This window comes from Acanthaster planci, linkage group LG06 (assembly GCF_054643075.1).
Source record: "Acanthaster planci isolate LZ-2023a linkage group LG06, COTS_SCS, whole genome shotgun sequence".
Classification (NCBI taxonomy): Eukaryota; Metazoa; Echinodermata; class Asteroidea; order Valvatida; family Acanthasteridae; genus Acanthaster; species Acanthaster planci.
In genome coordinates this window covers 1,241,894-1,261,540 of record NC_141782.1, presented here as the reverse complement: position 1 = coordinate 1,261,540, position 19,647 = coordinate 1,241,894, and the positions used below count along the sequence as shown (strand labels likewise).

Below are 19,647 nucleotides of genomic sequence, written 5' to 3'. Positions count from 1 at the left end.
CTTCAGAGGGTGAAAGAAGATTTGGAGAAAGTTGAAGCAGAGTTACGCGAAAATCAAATTTGGTGAAGTTCATTTCTAAATAAGATCATCTTAAATCATGGGCAGAATGTGTCCTTTGCAAATGGTTGAACAAATTTTCACGAATAACTTGACCAAAAGAGGCCCCAAAAGACAGCATGACACGCTGCTATGTTTTTCAAAATGAAATACAAAAACTGACGAAGAAAAAAAAACCCAATCACCTCCCCCAAATTTTCTGAACGTGACAGGACATCTTTATTCAGTTTTAAGATTTTCCCAAATCACTTGCATCACACTTCATTGTAAATATTAACCATGTTAGAATTCCCTTTATGAAACCTGTCACAGGAGCAAGAAAATCCCCCGAAACTGATTAAGGAAACAATTTCAAGAAGATTAGTGTGATTTCTACATTTGACATTTCACTGACAACTACAAAAAGTAGAGGAAATTAATCCACGATATAAATATCCTGTGGGGGGAGAAAAAGGGGCAAAGTCGTCAGGAATATTGCACAGGAACAAAAAATTCCCCCATTTTACTAGAGATACTCAATCTGTGTACAAATAAAATGAGATGCAACACAGTACAAGTCAAACACACAATTCTGGTCATTAACCCTAACACTCCTCAGTCCTCCAACAGGTGAAGGATTGAGGAGGGTTAGGGTTAATGAAAGTATCTAACAGTCCTCAGTCCTCCAACAGGTGAAGGATTGAGGAGGGTTAGGGTTAATGAAAGTATCTAACAGTCCTCAGTCCTCCAACAGGTGAAGGATTGGGGAGGGTTAGGGTTAAGGAATTTCTACCCACCTGATTTTTCAGTAATTCAAAACAACTTCACAGCTTGGTGGACTAAACCATGCCTAAACTTATTTCCATTTATTCACTTTAAACAGAAACGCTTTTTGATGTGCCAATTTGACGGCAAAGTTCATTGTGCAGTCGGCGCTCACTGACACCGCCATTGAAAAAAAATATTCCAGTAAACAAAAACTATATTTTAAAAGAATGGCTGACCGATTGATTGAGAAATCGTGCGGTGATTCTTACAGGCTTTGGAGGTGCAGTTATTTTTTGGGGGGGGATGGGAACTGTAAGAATCGGGGTATTCATTTTTTTTTGGAAAGAAACTTGTGCATATTACACCACCTTGCGACCAAAATAAAACCACTAGGAAATCTCAAAGCCAAGGTGAAAATGTTCTCGACAGTTTGCAAAAGCTGAAATTAGTCTAGAATCTACAACAGTCTCAAGGAGATTTGCATTTAAAGAAGAGAAGAGATTAACTCAAAACCTTAGCATCTGCAGCAAGACCAAGGCACAGACAAATACGACAAGGATTTCACAAATTCTAAATAATGAAAGGTCATCAAGGAGTTTGACCAATGAGGGGGTCTCGGACCCAACACCCCTGGACATCAGCTCCAGGGTATAATTCATTCATCTAGCTTTTAGATGACACTCCTTTGAAGGCTTGCTCGCCAGATGTCTCATTCCCTGAATTACTATTTAGTAAGAACAGATATACTCCCACACACGATGTCGTGCCAAAAACTGCCGATCCAGCTTTTGGGTACAAATTCTACACTCTACGTAAACAGTCCTGTGATTTCAACAAAACTAAATTTCATTCATAAATGACTTTTACAAACTCCACAAAGGAATCTATTGTCAGTACTGCGTCTTCCACACACAACAACCGTAGGGTTACCAGCTAAAGTCCTTAATAAAAAAGAAGTCTCTATGGAGTACAAACTCTACATCATGTCATCTCGACTCCAATTTCATAAACTCACAATAACAGTTTCTTGGTAATTAAATGTAATTAGGTCATTATAAAACAAAAACTAAACTCTTCTCAAAACAAATTTTAAAAGTGTTCATTCTGACCCCAATTTTGATTTACATGAGTTGGTTGACAGGCTAATTCTGTTGGTAGTTCACAGTCCGGTTAAGTGCACGATTGCTCGCTGTCAAAACAGATTGTCGTTTTTTGGAAGCTGCCAAAGTAAGTCAAGGGCCTGCTCCGTCCCTAGAAAACATTGCTTTTAAGACGAGAACATTTTGGAGAATAGCGGCACTTCTATAAAATGATTTCGGGTATGCACTTCCTTGGCAAATTACAGTCAACAGGTTGCATGAAAAAAATAAAAAAGCAACAAATAAATTGATCCCCTTTGGAACATTTTCACAAGCCTTGACGGCGGACTCGTCTAAAACTCAGACTGACAATGGCAGTGCCAAGCTTCCGTGTTTTCCGTGGGACCTTTTCAAAGGCCTCCCACAGATGTTCAACAACGATTTCAGGTTCGACTCAATTCTAATATTAATAAGGAAAGACTCTGTGCGCGCATAACAGTTGTAAACGATTTCATGAAGGAAAACGGATCTTAAATTCTTGAAGAGGTCTCTGTGAGACAAAGAGAAAAAGAGACAGGCAAACGCATTTCTACTTGAAATTAAATATATCTATCCCTAAACAAAGGGAAAAGAACAGTTTCTCAGTTGGCTCCAGATTCATTTCGTCTTTTACTACTTGAATAATTGAAATACAGAGGATTTTCAGTCACATGATTTTTGACGGTCGGCGTTCAATTTACTCAGATGTGCGCGGAAACGCGCACGTCTTTGAAGCCTCTCAAAATTCTTGTGCACATGAAATTGCCGATAGAAAGACTCAGATTCGAAGATACACAAGCCTCCACGGACATGGTACGCTTCGTGCAATGACTCTGCCCGTCATGTTATGTCACGTGAAAAACCTCTATTAGTCACATTTTGGGAAGGTTACGACGACTACACTGCTCCACTCACACAATACGCTCTCTCACTGGCTAACACACTTTGGAGAAAAACCTTCAAAAACTGATGCTGTGATAAGTTATAAGGTGAGGTGCAGTTAGGTTGACCCTACCTCAGTGGCAGTAACATTCCCCAAAGGTGGGAGACAGGCAGGGGGAGGGGTTGAATGAACAGGTTGGATATGATAGGCTTCGTGCATGACAGAGAGAGGGCGCTGTCTTAGCCAGGAATGGTGTCCTGTTGGGCCAATGCCATGTGCATGCTGTGGTTTGCATGCGTACATCTTGATGCGCGTCAGTAATTGGGGTCTGCGCGATTGTGTTCAAGTGCGTGCCCAACCTCTCCCCATGTCACCAGCGAGGGCGCCCTTCCACACGGAGCCTCGACGAAGTCCCAAACCCCTTACTCTGACTTGATGTGTCTGCTGGCATCGTCCAGCTCGGTCACCTTCTTCTCCTCGTCGGCGTCCTGTTGGCTGTCTCCGTCTTCAGCTTCGTCTTCACTGTCCGGGGGCAGGTTGTCTTCGTCGTAGGGATCGGCCGACCAGATGCTGTAGCAGATGAAGATGATGAGGAAGGAGGGAACGACCAGAAGGCCTGTCGTCAGGATGGGATTGGCTGTCCACAGGGCCTGGAGCAAGAATGCAGATAATAAAATCGGCGAATGAAGAAATTAACATCTTTGCTCTGTAGGGCTGCCAAAGCACCCCGGCTCCATTTAAGCAACCTTGAGCTGAGGGGCCCCTTATCTTTTTGTTCTGTAGTCAAGTTCGTTCTCCGAGTTGGCAAGAACTTAACTGTGCCCACAGGCCATGCAGTAAGAGGTAGCATGAGTTGGCAGCTGTATAAAATCATCTCAACTTGCAGGAACCTAGTCACGGACTTGACAGGAAAATTGAAGTCGGAGAAAGTGAAACAGAGATTTTGCTCAGTCTTTGAGCAGGAGGTCTGGCCAGATTTCTTTTTGAAGCCGCACAATGTCAGATGTTGCAGATAGCTCTGCCCATTATTTTCAAGATTCCCACCTGCAATGCCAAGCCCTCACTGGTGAGCTTAACACTTCCTGTAAAGTGGATTAAATATCTACAAGAATAAGCCATTTCTGGGTTCGAGTCCCTCCTAAGTGACTTTATGTTTCTTTATGGAAAGCACTGAAAACAAGTCGCCTGTAAGCATGCTTCAGTGAAGAGTAAATTGAAATACTAAAACCTTTCGTTTCCATTGAGGAATTTTCTGCCTTTTTTGGTACAAAGCAGTAAGCTTCCATTGGCACGCTCTACTCACCACCAAACTGTTAACAACTTCGTAGATAACCCTGTAGATCTTCCTAAACCAACCGTTTCCTCCGTGAGCCTGCATGACAGAGGAAAACAACATTAACATCTGAGACAAAGATAAAGAGTTGAGCGACAATATGGAAGAAATTACGATTTGCCACGAAAGATAACTGAATAAAGGAACTCTCTGAACAAAGAGAAAACGTCAACACAAGCACTATTAATTTCCCAACAATTTGTCTTGTTATCTAACACCAAGGTATTGTCACCTTCACCTCAACTTTGGTGTTCATCTTCTCGGCAAGAACTATGAACTTGAACATTTTTCTAGCTTTTTCTAAGTAAATCTTTAGATCGTGGTTTGTTTTCAGCTCATTTTGTCCATTGCTTTTTCTAAAAGTAACGGTGAATAAACACTCAGACACACTTTTTTTGTGTTTTTTATATGTAAATATAAAAAAAAAGAAAAAAGTGGCAATGTGTACCTCAATAGCACCAATGGCGACGTCCTCTAGGAACCTGGCAAGCGATTCTTCCGTCACCTCTACGGCATCGTCTTCATAGACGTAGTATAAATAAGTCTTGGGATCAACCACTAGGATGCCTGGGGTCTCCAATCGACTGCGAAGGGAACCAGTGAGGCATTTTGAATACGTAGTTGGTAACAGGCAGCCGTGTTAAAAAACCGACTAGTCAGGTCGAAAGGCTATTGTTATGTAAATTCAATACACTGGCACCGTCGAAGAGCACAACAATTGCGTTGCTGGCAGTGGTGGGAACGTATAATCGTGAAATCCTCACGTTCTTAAAGACACCTGAAAGGTACCTATAAAATATGCGCGCATGCGTACAACGTTTGGCAAATGGGAACGCCCTTTTGAAATTGTGCCTGGCGTTCAGGCGCAGCGCTTGACAAGAGTCATTCAAATAATTTATCACACGTGTAGTTTTCTTGTACAGGTTTTAAATTTGCAGCTCTATGACGGGGGCAACCGGAAACAATTGAAGATTATCCCAGTCGCGTTCTGTCATATCTACGGGTAACAAATTAACTCACCTTAGAGTGATGTCATTGGCGATGTCAGGTGTTTCCATAAAACCAAACTGAAACTTCCTGAAGTTCAGAAAAATCGTTGAAACAGGACCAATGAAATTATCGCGGTTTACTCAAAATGTTTGACGACGGTAACAAACGACAGTCAGTTCATTAGCCCAGTATCCACTTTGCTTAACATTATTTGATGTCAACATGAGGCTTTTGTGCCAAAACACAAAATTGAAGAATTTACACAGCGAACATCATTTTGAGTATGCTCGTCTAAATTTCTGAATAACGTTTACCTGGGTTCTACCCACCAGGAAGTCAAACATTAAAGACACCTTTGACAGAAAAGCAACGCCACACATGGAGCACATTCAAAAAATTAAAAGCTTCCTAACATTACAATCGCTATCATGGTTTTTTGTCAAAACTCAGCCACAAGTACGTTGTCAAGCTAGATATATATATATCCCACGACATTCACGTTGGCAAAAGGAATTTTGCTCAGACAATATTTTTGGTGGTTAGCAAGATATGACTGCGTTCAAATCACTTGGCTGCGGCTTGAAATTACACGCAACTCAATGGGAATTGGCTGCAGCCACTATCGTAGACTTGTGCATTATTTCTAGCCATAGCCAAATGATTCGGACACAGCCTATCTGTGCTCATCAGCTGTTCAATGAAATCCGCTCTCAAATTCCCCTTAATACGGCACAGAATCCTCTTACTTGTGAAACCTGTCTCTCTGCTCTAGGGCCACTCTACGTATTGTGTCCTTCATGAGGTAGTGGGGATGCGTCTTGAAGTTATCGATGCTGGGGTTGACTAGCGCCAACACCAAGAACTTATCTGGAATGAACCGTAAGAGTACAAAATCAGTCAATGACTGGTGTTGATGCTTTCACACGAGCGATGGATGTTGGAAACTTTCTGATTATTGCGTCGGTGAGTGAGAAGTCGCACTCTTGAGACAGGTGACTCTGATGTGGCTTAGGTATCAGTCACTTGTCTATAACAAAGCGACTAATTGAATTATTTGGTCAGAATAAAGAGGGCGACAAAAAGACTGGTTAATTACCCAATCGGCTGACTCAACAGAAAACTGACAGCTCAAGTCACTGATTGGCCATCTGATTAACAAACTGATTGACTGACTAAATGATTGACTGGCTAAATGATTGACTGGCTAAATGATTGACTGGCTAAATGATTGACTGGCTAAATGATTGACTGGCTAAATGATTGACTGGCTAAATGATTGACTGGCTAAATGATTGACTGACTAAATGATTGACTGGCTACTTAACAATACATCGACTATTCAACTAATTGATGGATCACTTACAGTCATCTGCAAAAGTTTAAGACCACCTGGAATTTTATTGGTATTTTTGTCACTGGGCCTGCATTACATTGTCTCACTGAATGATTACTTAACATGGTTTTACAGTGGTGCATAACATCAGTGTAGTGCTATGTACCCATTGGAATGAAATTTTTTGCAAAGGCAGGTCTTGTATGACATTTTGTCTGCAAGGCAGCATGGGTAAAAAAAGCCAGTCTAAGTAATCAGAAATAAGGGAGGGCGCACTGAATATTAGACTGATAACATGTCAAATCATGGAAATGTAGTCAAATAGCTGAACCAAGATACTAAGGTTACACATTGAAAACAAACATAAGTTGCCAGGATTGATTGGTTTCAGTTTGGTTTTCCTTCAGGTTCATGCATTTTCTACGGGTGGTGCTAACATTTTGCAAATGACTGTATTTGATTGGCTGACTGACTTGTGACTAATTGATTGACTGACTGATTGACCAACTAATTGATTCTTTGATCGATTAGTTGATTGATAAAAATCATACCTAACAGTGCCAAGTAATTAATGTTGTTGTTCTCAATCAGTGGGAATGCTTGAAATTTCTCATCCACGATCCATTTGGTCAAACTCTCTTCAGTAACGCCATCCTCTGGAACTAACAACAAAATAATGTGCAGTGAAATCTTCCTGTTTATTCTTGAATGGAAATTGACCCAGTGTGAAGGAAACATCACCGGTCCCAGTATACCATTCATACTGAATGCAATCAAGGCAAATTGGTATTTAATGCGTCTCCAATAAATCACCAGCGATCAATATCTCCTTTTCATCGATTGGTTGGTACTCGTGTGCAATGTACTATGTCAAGGCTCTTGGCCACCGCATCGGCGTAATGAAGCAAGAGCTCAAGGGTCGCATGTCAGATCGGCAACAATCATGACAATGGCAACGTATCTGGAAGACCACTTTCAGACGACCCGATCGCTGAGGACAAACAAACAGACACAGCCTGAACCTCAAGTCTTGATTTGAGACCAGCTCAGCAACTCTCCGGACAGGTTTGGGTATTAGACCAGCCGAAAACGACCAACAGACACACAGGCAGACAGACAGAGAGACCAACCAGCGGACCTGCAGCCACCCGCTGCCAAAGACTCCTACGCACCTTCATATCTGTAATGTCTCTTATCTTTGAATACCATCAGAGTTGGCAGGTCTTTCGCTTCTAACCGCATGTCTTTAGGTAATACTTCGTTGGGCCCCTTGAAATAGAAGCTCTCTAGTATTTTACCCTCCGCCACTTTACTGTAAAGTTTCTGAAATGGAGACAAAAACACCAATTAATCATTCGATGCATCTCTGGAATGTCTGTCATTGAAGAGATGTTGGGCTTGGGTAAATGAAGGAGGATAAGACTCCTGTGAGAATCTGTCAGTGATCTTCAAGAAGGGATCAAATTCACCGCATTCTGATTCTAAAAGACGCCTTCGGGCAAAAGTTAGCCAACAATGTTACAGTGGTCGAGTCAGCCACTGTTTCGTTCAGAAAACTGTCATAAGCCTATTATCTGATGTCTCGCGTGAACTCTGACATGTAAGTGGATTTGTCTAAGTTGGCCGGGCGAACCTGATAAAGCTCGGCCGTGGAGGGGCTCGGATGTCTGCACTAGCAAGCAAGAGGATATGGGCTTGACGCCCACTTAAGCAAATCTGTAAAATTTCTCCCATGGTCTTGGAAAGAAGGAAGGATACAGTGCTCAGGAATGGTTTATCAGAGGCAATGACCTCTGTATGTGAAAATCGTTGTGTCAAATTTTCCACTTGGAATCACATCTTCAGTCACATTTTGTTTTACAAAAGCTGTACAAATTAACTGAGAGGCCGATGACAGGCTTCCCATGATGCCATCGGGCAGCCTTCACAGGAAGGGGCTCAGTGCCTTCAAGAAGCTGTGAATCATTTTTTGATTGGCCTTACATAGTCCCAGGCTTCCCCTTAAGTCCATGGAAATGTGCTCAGACTAGTCCGAGCACATTTCTAGGCTTTTTTCCTTTAAAGGTAAATTAACCACTTCCTGCTGGGGATTTCGGATCCGGACACGTATGCTTTATATGTGTGGGCGGGGTCTCCGAACTCGGACAAAGGGAACAGGGCCTTGTAACAAAAGACCGTACTCGGAACTAAAGACCAGGGCGGTTTGGGGCACTTAGAGCGAGTGGATTACCACTGGGGACAAAAGCGCTTCACCACCGCAGCGATAAGCCACACAGCACCGCTGCACGCTAATCTGGCCCCTATTGAAAAGAGGTCAGCAGCGCACTGAGCCAGGTTCGTGAACAAAAGAAACTTACATAACACCGCACAATCTGGGCTCTTTTTACAAGGCTGCAGGCCTGGCTGAAATAGTCAGGCGTCAATAGATTTAGTCTGTCAGGCTAGAGTGGACACCAGACAGTCCTTCACGTGTTTGTAAGTGTCCAGTAAATAAAGATAAGAATTTTTCAGGAATTTTGAAAAAAGAAAAAAAATGATAATTATCCCGGACCAGCATCATCAACATCGATAACTGCCCCCGGCAGCAAGTGGTTAATACTGCATTGGTGTCTTTCCTTGAGTTTTTTCTCAACTTCCAATTAGCAGGTTTGTCATCTTTGAAAATAACTGACGGATTGGGTCACGTGTAAATAAAACAAAAATCAAACTCACGCCTAACTCGGTCTCCTCATCCTGTTCACCGGTTACCAGGAGGTAGAAAACTTTGCGTTCCTTGAGTGCTTGCTTGTACTCGATGGCTTTGTTCATACTACGTACCGCTGGCCTGCGAGGTAGGCACAGACACGGGAAAACAAAACACATCCGAGTGAGGACTTGGTCTGAGACTCTGGTAAACTCAGACTCCAACTCAGGAGACAAAGAGACATTTCAGGCTCTTGATTTGAGATTTTAGGACTTGCACTCAGGGCGTAGGACAATACAGTCAAACGCTGACAATGAGAACGCTGTTAGGACAACCAGGTCCAGATAAATTACCTGTTCAACCCTCCTATGCTGAAGTCACTCTTTGGGTCATTTGGTGAACACCTCAAAGAAGCACAGCTGTGTTGTGTTGTGCACTGCACCAACAGTCTGGCACAGGAATATCAGATCGCACTTTTGTGCTGCCCAAGAACTGTGCTTCACTGTTTCATGTGCATCATTGTGCAGTAAACCAAATGCAGTGAAGAGGACTGCACAAAAGACCCTGGGTCATTTTGTGCTGACAACCTACTGTGTACACACTGAACCTGTGCATGTTTGAGTTCCAAATAGAAACTACATGCTCACCAGTGACTGTGGGCATTTGTGCACATTTGTGCTGTAAAACCAAAGGAGGGTTAAGGCGTATTTTTTGTCATTTTGTTTTTAGTGTGAAAAAGAGCAAACCGAGTTCCTTGTTTTGACATAGCAACCATTTTGGAATCCTGATGAAAACCGACGATATATGGGGAAAAATGATAAGGGTTCCCAGTGATTGACACAGTGCAAGATTCCTTTAAAAGACTTTCACTCAACAGTGGCTCTGGCAACTTGGGACTCCGTTGTCAGGTTGGGTCATCACTTTAGATCCCGCAGTCCAGTTCTGTCACAACAAAGTAACTGTCAAGTCCAAAGGACTTTGTCGTAATGACGTTCGACTGTACCGTCACCAAAGTCCTTGATCTCATTTGTGATGCCATCAGGCAAAACGGGTCGCTTGTCGCATTTTCACTTAAAAAAAAGTCTCAGAAAATAAAACGTCCCAAAATCACATCTTTTCAGGCTTCAACTTCCACTATCATTGATTCAAAGGCTGTTTCAAGGTTGGAATTGTTACAGAAAAATGGCATGATTCACCTTGGGAAAGAATGAAATTCAAGAAATTGGCCTGGGTTGACAAGTGGATAATTTCGCTTGATTGCGTCACGTGATCAGATCCGGCAACGCAGTCCTTGGAGCGTGTGGCTGCTCACCACGCTGCAGTGAGGACGGGCATTTTTCTGAGGGCAAGTATTTGATTTTGGTGGATGCAGAATAGCGGAAGTTACCGTGGGTAAGGAGCTCAACGTCAAGTCGGTCAGTAGCACTGCAATGAGGAACTCCACTCATACATCCGAACGCTTCATCGAGCATCGAGGCAAAAATCAAAGCCACCGATTAGCCTCTGAGTAAGCTACGACCTTCATCCAACTGATTAGAACGCAGAATGTTAAATCCAACTTTGGGGCAAGAGTTTGTCGTGGACTCACCCGTGTGCTCTGATAGCAAAGTCCATGATGTCCTTTGTAGTCCTACCTCCTCTGTGGGTGTACACCTTCTCACCGCTTATACTGAAATAAAACAAAACGAGCTAGTCATTTTCAGGCTGCGCGGTGCCACCGATGTCGCTGGCTTTTGTTTTGGCTATTTCTACGTTCTAAGTTTGATTGCAACCCTCCTAATAATGGAATCCTGAAATTTCTGTACGTGATTGTTGTATGTGATTGGCCTATCTGCACGATAGCCTGATTGCCCTGCGCCACCGGTCAATCCTGTATGAAATCTCCAACTTAACTTCCCTTTCTTGAAACAACCGTGCAACCGTGAATTAAAAAGAAAAAGGTGATTGGTGGAATGATTGACAAAAAACCATGCGATGAGATTAACCGATCGTGCGAAGGTCAAGCGACAGCGCCACATGAATGTCATTGAACCCTGGATCCTTGACTTACTATTTTATAGTAGGGAATCCTCTGACCTCAAATTGGTCCATGATATCTGCAAAGGGTGAGAAGGAGACAAGACCACGGGAGCATTAGGGGTACACTTCTTGATTGTTATAAGGAGATGATCTCAGATCTGTTACAAGCTTAATGCACATCTAAATATTAGACCGTAACTGTTGGTATATGGATTCCGTCAAACACAAGGCCAAACTAGAAGCCCAAAAGTATTGCTTTCCAATTACATTTGGACGTGCACTTCAGTTTCCAAATTCAACTTGGAGAAAAGCAGGCTAACGAGCGGACTTACTGGAGTATCGGGTGCCGTCTAGTTTCCCGACTTGTATATGAGGGTGTTTCTGCCTCATTTTGGACCCTACATCGGCCCAGATGGGTGTCAACTTCTGACAATGGCCACACCAGGGGGCATAGAACTGTAACACACAAATTAAGGCAAGAAACTTTTCAAGAACTTTCTATGAAAAATAGTCTCTCTACAAACATTGCCTTCTAAGTTGATCCACATACAAGTGAAGTGGACATATGTTCAAAAATCAAGTCTCTTTCAACCGTAATTGGTCACTTGGTAATGAAAATGAGCCAATCGATGAATTTGTTGATGAATAATTGAAATAATCACATATGCAACCGCAAATACAAAAATTTATAAATAATGCATAAATTGATATGCAAAAAAACATCAAATTGATTTACTTGACCATTTCTTATAAATATTAATTAGCTTGGTACTCAAGAAAAAGAAAGGAAAAAATTCCCTGAGTATGTTTATCCTCAACAATCTAATCATCTTTGCTGTTTGCTTGCAGACACATCATTTTTAAAATCAACTAGATCCAATAAATTAACCAAATCATCCGATAGTCCCTCCTGAATATTCATGAAATGCACATCCACACAAATCAACACACACAGCAATTAACTTTGTGTGTGATCATAATTCACCTTAATAAGCCGATGGTTTTTGTTCTTTTCTTGTAAAAACCCCATTTCGTCCAATCAATTACATAAATTGAAACAGAAAATCAACCAATCAGTTAATCTGACAGTCCCTCCTGAATATTCATGACCTGTGTTCCTCCACACCATTTACTACACAGTGGGAGAGTCGATGATTATGCATTACCTCAACGAGCCAATGACCTTGGTCCTTGGCTTGCAGAAACCTGCAGAGAAGAGAATGGGAATTATGCAGTCGCAGTCAGCAACTGAAGTGTCACAACGTGTCAGACATGACACACACAGCTTCACTCATAAAATGGATTTTGCCTACACTGGAAACGGAAAACGCATCATTGGTGTTCCACTGTGACTGTTTCACTCCTAATTTTAAATCAAATTGTTTTAAGTACAGCCCATCTGTACAAGGTTTGTCGTTGTAAAAGAGTTTAAATCTCCCTATAATAATCAGATCTTCTCCCTCTCCGGATATTTTTGAAAAATCAACGACTGATTCCTGTTTACCACAGACTCGATAATTTTAATTTCAACCCTAGTAATGTTTGTATTGTTTTTATAGGTTCAAATATTTTTTTTACACATTTGATATTGATATCTATCTTGACGTAGTCTCATTATGCCTCATCGTGTATTTACCTGGATTATTTCCTTTTTAACTGTTTTATGATTTGAAAGTGTTTGTCGATGCAAATGTCTTTTTAAGTGCATTATCTTTGTATTTTCGTACATGTATTTATGTCTCTTGTCCCAGGGCCCTGTGGGGGACCATTTTGTTGTGAAAAAATAAATAAGGAAATGATAATAATAATCCACAGTCTTTATACATGTAATGTCTTTATTGATCCCAAGTCATTCATTTATTAATTGACGATGATAAATTCCATCGTTACAATCGGCGGATGCATATTAGTACAATTTTCAAAGTAAATTAATCTACTGCTTGGTGACTCAATAATGCTGTTTAAATTTCACTGTTCAGGGGTTTTAATCTTCATTTTGATAAACGTGTATTAAAATATTGTGTGTAAATGGCCTGATTTGTGCTAAAATCTTCAATACATTTTTCAGTCTGTTTCCCAGAGCCACAAAGTGAACTAATACTTTTGTCAGAATATCTTCAAATGTGAAATTCAGATTGATTTAATGATTGATTCATTTTTCTTGGAGGAGGGGAGGGGATGTTTAGAATAAAAATGTTTTGATGAACACTGTTCCACATCCTTTTAGGAAAGCCTTTGTGTCATTGTTTTACTCTCGCCTGTTTCTCTCCAAGGAATGATCACGTTTTATCATTCGCATAACATGAACCAAAATGTAACAATTCATGGCATATTTAAATCACCTCATAAATATATAACTTAAACATATGGAAGAAAAAAATCATTAAGAATTGATAATTAATTTCTAGATCTCTAACAAAATTTTCTGTATATTTAACAGCTATTCTGATCACTAAAAATGTGCTTTTCTGTAAGGCCTACTATTCATGGGTTGTTGGTGTAATTATCCCCCCCCCAAAAAAAATGGTTTTGCCTGTGGTTTCCTGACTTACACTATTTGACTGCGCAGTGCCAAATTTTTTTTTGGGGGGGGAGGAATTTTTTGAAAATATAACACTGACCCTTTTGTCATACATGCCAGGCAATGCAACCCACGTGTAATATCACGTCAATTGCCGGTGAACAAAGTGTCCTTTATTCCATTTTCAATAAATCCAACTGAACCTCTCCTGCCCTGGTCATCTTTAACCAGTTACAATGTGACGTGTACCTGCAAACCGAATCAGCATTAAAATAAACACACACAAATTTTTTGGCTGGCTTATCAACCTCCTTTCCAGAAGCTTTGTAATAGGAATGTAGAACTATTTATTTTTGGCCTTATGATCTATCCATTATGCTGGTACCGCTTAGGGCCCAATTAAATATTGCTTATTGCTCTGTTATGTTGTTTAAACAGCGTGCACATTGCTGCAGGCTGCGATATCCAACTTGGAGGTCATTTTTCTGATATATCTACCAGATAACCCATTCTGTGAATTATTTCTGTGGTAACGGTGATTATAATGAGTGCTGACGAAATTAATGTGAGCTGTGGAACTGTTCATGACATGATCTGCTCCTTCAAAAACAAGACTGAATTGGCGACCATATTGGGTGACATTTTATGAAACGGTTAACAATGATAGCTTCAATTTGGATGTTTGCTAAACACATTTTGTATTATCTAATTTAAAAAAATATCATTTTAACATACTCATAAGATCCTGTTAGTGAACAGCATTTTGTTTGGCCCAGTGTTCTTTTTAGAGCTAACTCCACTGAGCACAGCAAGAACGCACATTCTTAAATACCAAAGCCGATCAGGGCACTAAACTTTCAGTCCTATGTGAAATGCATGTAACAGAGGTTGGGTTGCGCAATGCCGAAACCTTCAGGATTATGCAAGGACCATGTGCTTAATCTTGGCTGGCTTTGGAGGGCCTTGACTGAGAAAAAAAAAAGGTACAGAATCCAAGATGACGCTAATTTCTGAAACTATTCCTCCAACTGATTTTCACATGTCGATGCCGCTCGGGCTCAAGATGTTTTCTTGCAAAAACATACAACAGCAGAAAATACGTCATGCATCATTAAAACTGTCGAACAGTTTTTGTCCAAAAAAAAAAAAAGAAAGAAACTTTAATTTGTCATTTAGCCAACAGAAACCTGATCTTGGTTTACTTTTTTTTTCCAAATTGTTGTTTTGCATTTGAGGTTTTAAATCTGATCCCACGGCATCCTGAAACAATATCTTACCTGTCATCCAACTCGATTACATCTCCTCCCACGCCAACGGCTAAAACTAGAAAACCTGTGAATAAATAAAACCACACCTACATGTACCAAATATCAAACCTTGTTTAGAAACTTATTACAAAGATTTGAAATACGTATCTCCAAGCATGGAAAATTGAGTGTATTAATTATCTACAATAAATGGGCAAACTTACTAGCCATCATTTATTCTCAAAAGAGCCAAGGTTTTAATAGAGGTTATGGGTAATTCCAGAAATTAGGGGTCCAAAAGTAGGACATTTTCGTGTCCCTGTTACACCTGACCTTTGTTATTTGACATGGAAATATCACCAGAATCAATTTCTATTGCTATATGTATTTGTTTGGCAGGTAATCTGCATTAATTCATCACTCTTGTAAGTTAGAAAATGTGTTCTGAACTTACAAAATCGTAGGTCAGATGTGACAGGGACACGAAAAAAAAATGGACCCCTCATTTTTGGAATTACTCTTACGCACTCCTGGTGCCTTCGAGGCTGTTCTTCGTTTTCATACAAAAAGGTTTACCATATTATTTAATTTGAGCCATGGAGGAAGGAATAGAGCCAGCCATCCTCCACGCTCTCGAGCTAAATCCAAGTAATAAACCTTTGTTCTCCAGCTCCATAAATTTATTTATTAATACATAACCTCTTTTAAAAAAAATCACCCGTTTTGTATTTATCAAGAACATAAGACTCTACACAATGTGCAAAATTGCACAATCATGCCAACAAGCTGGGCTGAAACTCAAAACATGGAGGTAGAATGCTCAAAAACATTGCTTTTCCAAAAATTGCACGTTCAATGATTAATTTACGGTATGGTTGCCACACAAAGTTGGCTTACGGGTAACATGCTGCTTCGCTAGGTCAAGTTACACACAAAATCAACGAAATATGCATCCCACAATGGTTTTCATTTCACCGCAAGAAATAAGCACACAGTTAAAAAAATTAAAACAAATAATTCTATACGTTACCCGAAAGACAAAGCAAAACTACGCCTAGAAAGTCCATTGCTTTACAGCATGCATTCAAGGAGGAAATAAACGCCACCGACACACGCATCCGGCCGGAAGAACCCTACTAAGAGAATAAAACGCGCGGATGTGCGTAGATAGCGCCCTCTGTTGAGATCAACAATCAAAATGGCTGCGCCCGTGTCTCTTCACAACACATCGGTAGGCATAAAAAATTGTTATTTTCCCCTGTGCACCCTGGCCTGAACCTATTACACATGCACCTCTTAGGTGGGGATAATCTGTTCCATTATATATCCGATGAGGAGGGGGTATTGGTCCTTGAAAAGCTGTTCGTATCAACCTGCATAAAATGTTACTAGGCCTAGGTACAAAAGTACATGCATGCTTTGACAATGTTTGAGGGCCGGGGGCTAGCGCATGGCTGACTAGGCCTACTGTGGGCTACACCTCTTTTTTCAACGTCACGTCCAGGTGTGGCGCGGTGCCGCACGCTGTGGGCATGCAAAGGCCAACTTCTACCTACTGCTTTTTTTGGAGAGCACTGTGGTCACCTCTGCCCTGTCTACTTGTTCGTGCTTGTCAAAAATTTTAAATGCAGCCCCATTTATTCTTGTGTCTGTGTTCACGTTCAGTCAGCAGATTGTGACTCTGTTCAGGTGACCCTTGAAGATCAGCAGAAGATCAACATCTTTGCACGAAAGACGAACAAACTCGGTGAACTGCAGGCAGAAATCCAAACCAAACAGGTCTGTCTTTGGAGTTTCAAGTTGTTGAAGAAAGAGTTCCATATCCGGCCACCACTTGACATCCTTATTATGAATTGAAAACTACCAAAGAAGTGTAAATCTGATGAAGAAACACTAATTCCGGAGTGAAAAAAATTTCAAGTTTTCTTACTTACACCATGGGCCATAAACTTTGTGCACAAGGTCTAAGATAACGACTGCATATGAAACCCCAATGAAGAATTTGATCGGGACTTTATGCAGTCAATTAGAAACTGGAACAGAAAGATTTGAATTTGTATTACCCCATTAGAGGCCTATAGATGCACTCTCTTTTAGGTAAGAGTTGCAGACTAACATTTATTAAAGTAAATGATTAAATAAAAATGTGTTGCATTTCAGTATTAATTAGATTCTGATTTTGTCAACTTTTTACCCTTAGAAAGATGTACAGAATATGCAGGATGCCTTAGATGAACTTGAACTGGGTGATGAGGATTCCACAGTTCCATATCCTTTATTCAGATTGAATTCTTGTGGCATTGCACCTAGCTCCCCACAGTTCTGAAGTAATTATTTATGTAACGTATGTTCAATTTGCAAAGTACAAAGACAGTATACCACTGGTTCTTATTCGTCTTTTTCCAAGAGATGCGCCAACTTCGTATGCTTGAAGACTCGGGCACTTTGAAATGAAAAGCAGTTACAGTTTTAGAGGTGGGAGGAAAACCCTAGAGAAATATTCTGGGTAAAACCCGCCGAATCAAGTAAGGACTGGAAATCCAATCCACGTGTGGACTGAGCTGGGAATGGAGCCCGGGAGCAGAGGTGGGAGGCGAGGAAAGAACCAATGTGCCAATCTGACTCATGCAGAGGTGGATTTTTGGATGATCCACGAAGGTTCTTAATAGAATAACTACAAAGTGAGAGTTAAATCCTTCTGGACTTGCCTAAATTTAAGCACAAACTTTACACGGGTAAAGATAAGAAATAAACACAGTTTTATCATCTGTAAACACCTCTTCCTTGACCGCCGTGTACTTACCTCATTGGCGAAGTCTTCGTCAGTAAGACTGTCAGCGATGCCCAGGCCCTGATGGAACGGGCCAAGTCGGAGAAAGAGGAGGAGATAGCAGACTTGGAGAGGAACTGCGAGTCCATCAAGGAAACCCTGGCAGATCTCAAAGCCCAGCTGTACGCCAAGTTTGGCAACAACATTAATCTAGAAATGGACGAGGCGTAGCACCAAATCAAACTTAATTAGGTTTAAATTTATTTAAAAGCCTAAGCTTACGGGGCCTGGTGATACTCGGCCTGGTATGGTCTTGTGACGAGCTTATGCACAAACAGTGCTCTATTATTTGCATAATTATGCTCAGGTTAACCTCTTCAGTGAAATTGTTAAATAGCCAAAAACTTGATGGGGGGGGGACTGCTACTGAAATGGTCTGGTATTGGGAAGTGTGCATGTGATATGGGTCTTCCTTGTGTTCGCTAGCTAAAGATGCTAGGTTACAGTGTTGGCAAGGGTTAGCTTTTTAAATTCATTGACCCAAACTTGTCATTATTTCAGCTCTTTTTTTCATTTAGATTTTGCTGTGATCAGTTGAAATTCTATTTCCAACTAGTTACCAGCCCAAAGGTGCCTTTCTATATGTACCTTTTTTGGGTGCATTGCATACACAATGTGTTCAGTGCATTTCACTTTCATGGACACAAAATTGACTCTCTAACATAACACAGCTGTGCACTGTGCTCGGCCTTCCAGATCGCCCCGAAAGCGATTTTGACGGATATGCAACGCCTGGTGCAAGTGTTGACGTACATTTCGAAAGGCGCCTTAAATTAGTAAATAGTATGATTTTAGCCATATTGGCAGAGGTTGAAGATTTCACTTTTTCTGAGGCAAGTGGAAAATGAAATCTTAAACTCACAGTGAAAGATGAATAAACTCCAACTTTGTCCAAGGTCGAATATGAGCCGAGGAGTTAAGGTTGGACTGCCAGATCTGTTTGTCACAGGCAGATATGTCCCGTGTTTTTTCCTCAAGCTTTGTTTAAGGCCTTTTTTCTTATGTTTTGTACAAAGTAAAAAAGTTCAAGCTTTTGAAATGGTTCGAGGAGGGACTCTTTTGTTCTTTTAAGCACAGTATGTACGATGCTTAAAATTTTTTTTTCACATGAAACAGATAAATATGTCACCATTGAGATTAGCCATGTGTTTGCATTTACACCTTTTTTCCCAACCTTGCGGTGTTCGTTGTGTGTCCTTGTAATCGGGAAATAAATTAAAAGATGCCACAATGCCTTCATATTGTTCCTTCTTGCGTACGATGTCTAATATTCATCCTTGGAACTGTGGAATTTTACATAAGGGGATTCCTTCTTATTTTGGTTATAGATGTCACGTCAGATATTCCCCTGTTCCTGGCCTCCTGATTTTGTGTCTAGCCTTTTCCTGTGAATGACAAGTGACCTCTTCACTCACACTATACTTCTTGTGTGTGCTTTCCTGTGGTGCGCAGTGGACCATGGGTACCCAACTAGCTCCCTAAGTTGAAGTGCGCCCTCATCGGCGAAAGAAAGACTGGTGCGAAGTTTTCCAACCGGGTTCTGCACGTGTTCGGCGTACACGCGAAGACCATACATTCCAGCATAAATTTGTTGCGCGCACTCAGCATTCCCGGGGCCAAACCCACATGAGCCTGCATGCCTACGCGGTGAGTTCGTACCAAAGGACTGTCAATTTTATTTTAAAAACACACCCTCTTGTGTTTCCAGTCGGAGCGGATAGGCCTTTCAGAGAACTTTCCAGAGAGATGGAAACACAAAGCCACAACCAAACATCTTTGGAATCCCTTAGAGTGGCTTGTTGACACCACTCGCATCCATGCCGACAGAATCTGCACAGGGCACTGTATGACAAAACTTACAAATTACCATTACATTGACCTAAAAG

The 19,647-nt window shown here is 41.1% G+C and overlaps 2 protein-coding genes across 3 annotated transcripts; one reads left to right on the top strand and one right to left on the bottom strand.

Moving 5' to 3' along the window:
• Positions 1-887: 887 nt before the first annotated feature.
• Positions 888-16,081, bottom strand: tmx3 (thioredoxin related transmembrane protein 3). 2 transcript variants are annotated; one of them, XM_022226588.2, is made up of 14 exons: positions 15,962-16,081; positions 14,962-15,016; positions 12,330-12,369; positions 11,496-11,619; positions 11,195-11,240; positions 10,733-10,813; positions 9,174-9,285; positions 7,634-7,784; positions 7,013-7,117; positions 5,875-5,995; positions 5,159-5,215; positions 4,587-4,722; positions 4,109-4,177; positions 888-3,455 (listed from the first exon to the last, which is right to left on the bottom strand). In XM_022226588.2, the coding sequence occupies exons 1-14, from the start codon at positions 16,047-16,049 to the stop codon at positions 3,228-3,230; spliced, it is 1,413 nt and encodes a 470-aa protein (XP_022082280.2). In that variant the 5' UTR covers positions 16,050-16,081; the 3' UTR covers positions 888-3,227. The 2 variants fall into 2 exon arrangements, with proteins under 2 accessions (XP_022082280.2, XP_022082279.2); XM_022226587.2 differs by having other exon boundaries at positions 7,013-7,123; positions 15,962-16,029.
• On the top strand, positions 16,074-18,992 carry LOC110974751 (prefoldin subunit 4-like). Its single transcript, XM_022226590.2, has 4 exons — positions 16,074-16,162; positions 16,597-16,710; positions 17,132-17,199; positions 17,731-18,992. Exons 1-4 carry the CDS (start codon positions 16,130-16,132, stop codon positions 17,930-17,932), a joined length of 417 nt encoding a protein of 138 aa, XP_022082282.1. The 5' UTR covers positions 16,074-16,129; the 3' UTR covers positions 17,933-18,992.
• Positions 18,993-19,647: the final 655 nt, after the last annotated feature.

Excerpts from the sequence above, each read along its gene's own strand:
- tmx3 (XM_022226588.2), bottom strand. The coding sequence starts at position 16,049 with ATGCGTGTGTCGGTGGCGTTTATTTCCTCCTTGAATGCATGCTGTAAA. Across the intron at positions 15,017-15,961 it reads AGTTTTGCTTTGTCTTTCGG|GTTTTCTAGTTTTAGCCGTT; the intron begins GTAACGTATAGA and ends ATTTATTCACAG. Across the intron at positions 10,814-11,194 it reads GGATTCCCTACTATAAAATA|TATAAGCGGTGAGAAGGTGT; the intron begins GTAAGTCAAGGA and ends GTTTTATTTCAG.
- LOC110974751 (XM_022226590.2), top strand. The coding sequence starts at position 16,130 with ATGGCTGCGCCCGTGTCTCTTCACAACACATCG. Across the intron at positions 16,163-16,596 it reads TGTCTCTTCACAACACATCG|TCAGCAGATTGTGACTCTGT; the intron begins GTAGGCATAAAA and ends GTTCACGTTCAG. Across the intron at positions 16,711-17,131 it reads CAGAAATCCAAACCAAACAG|AAAGATGTACAGAATATGCA; the intron begins GTCTGTCTTTGG and ends TTTTACCCTTAG.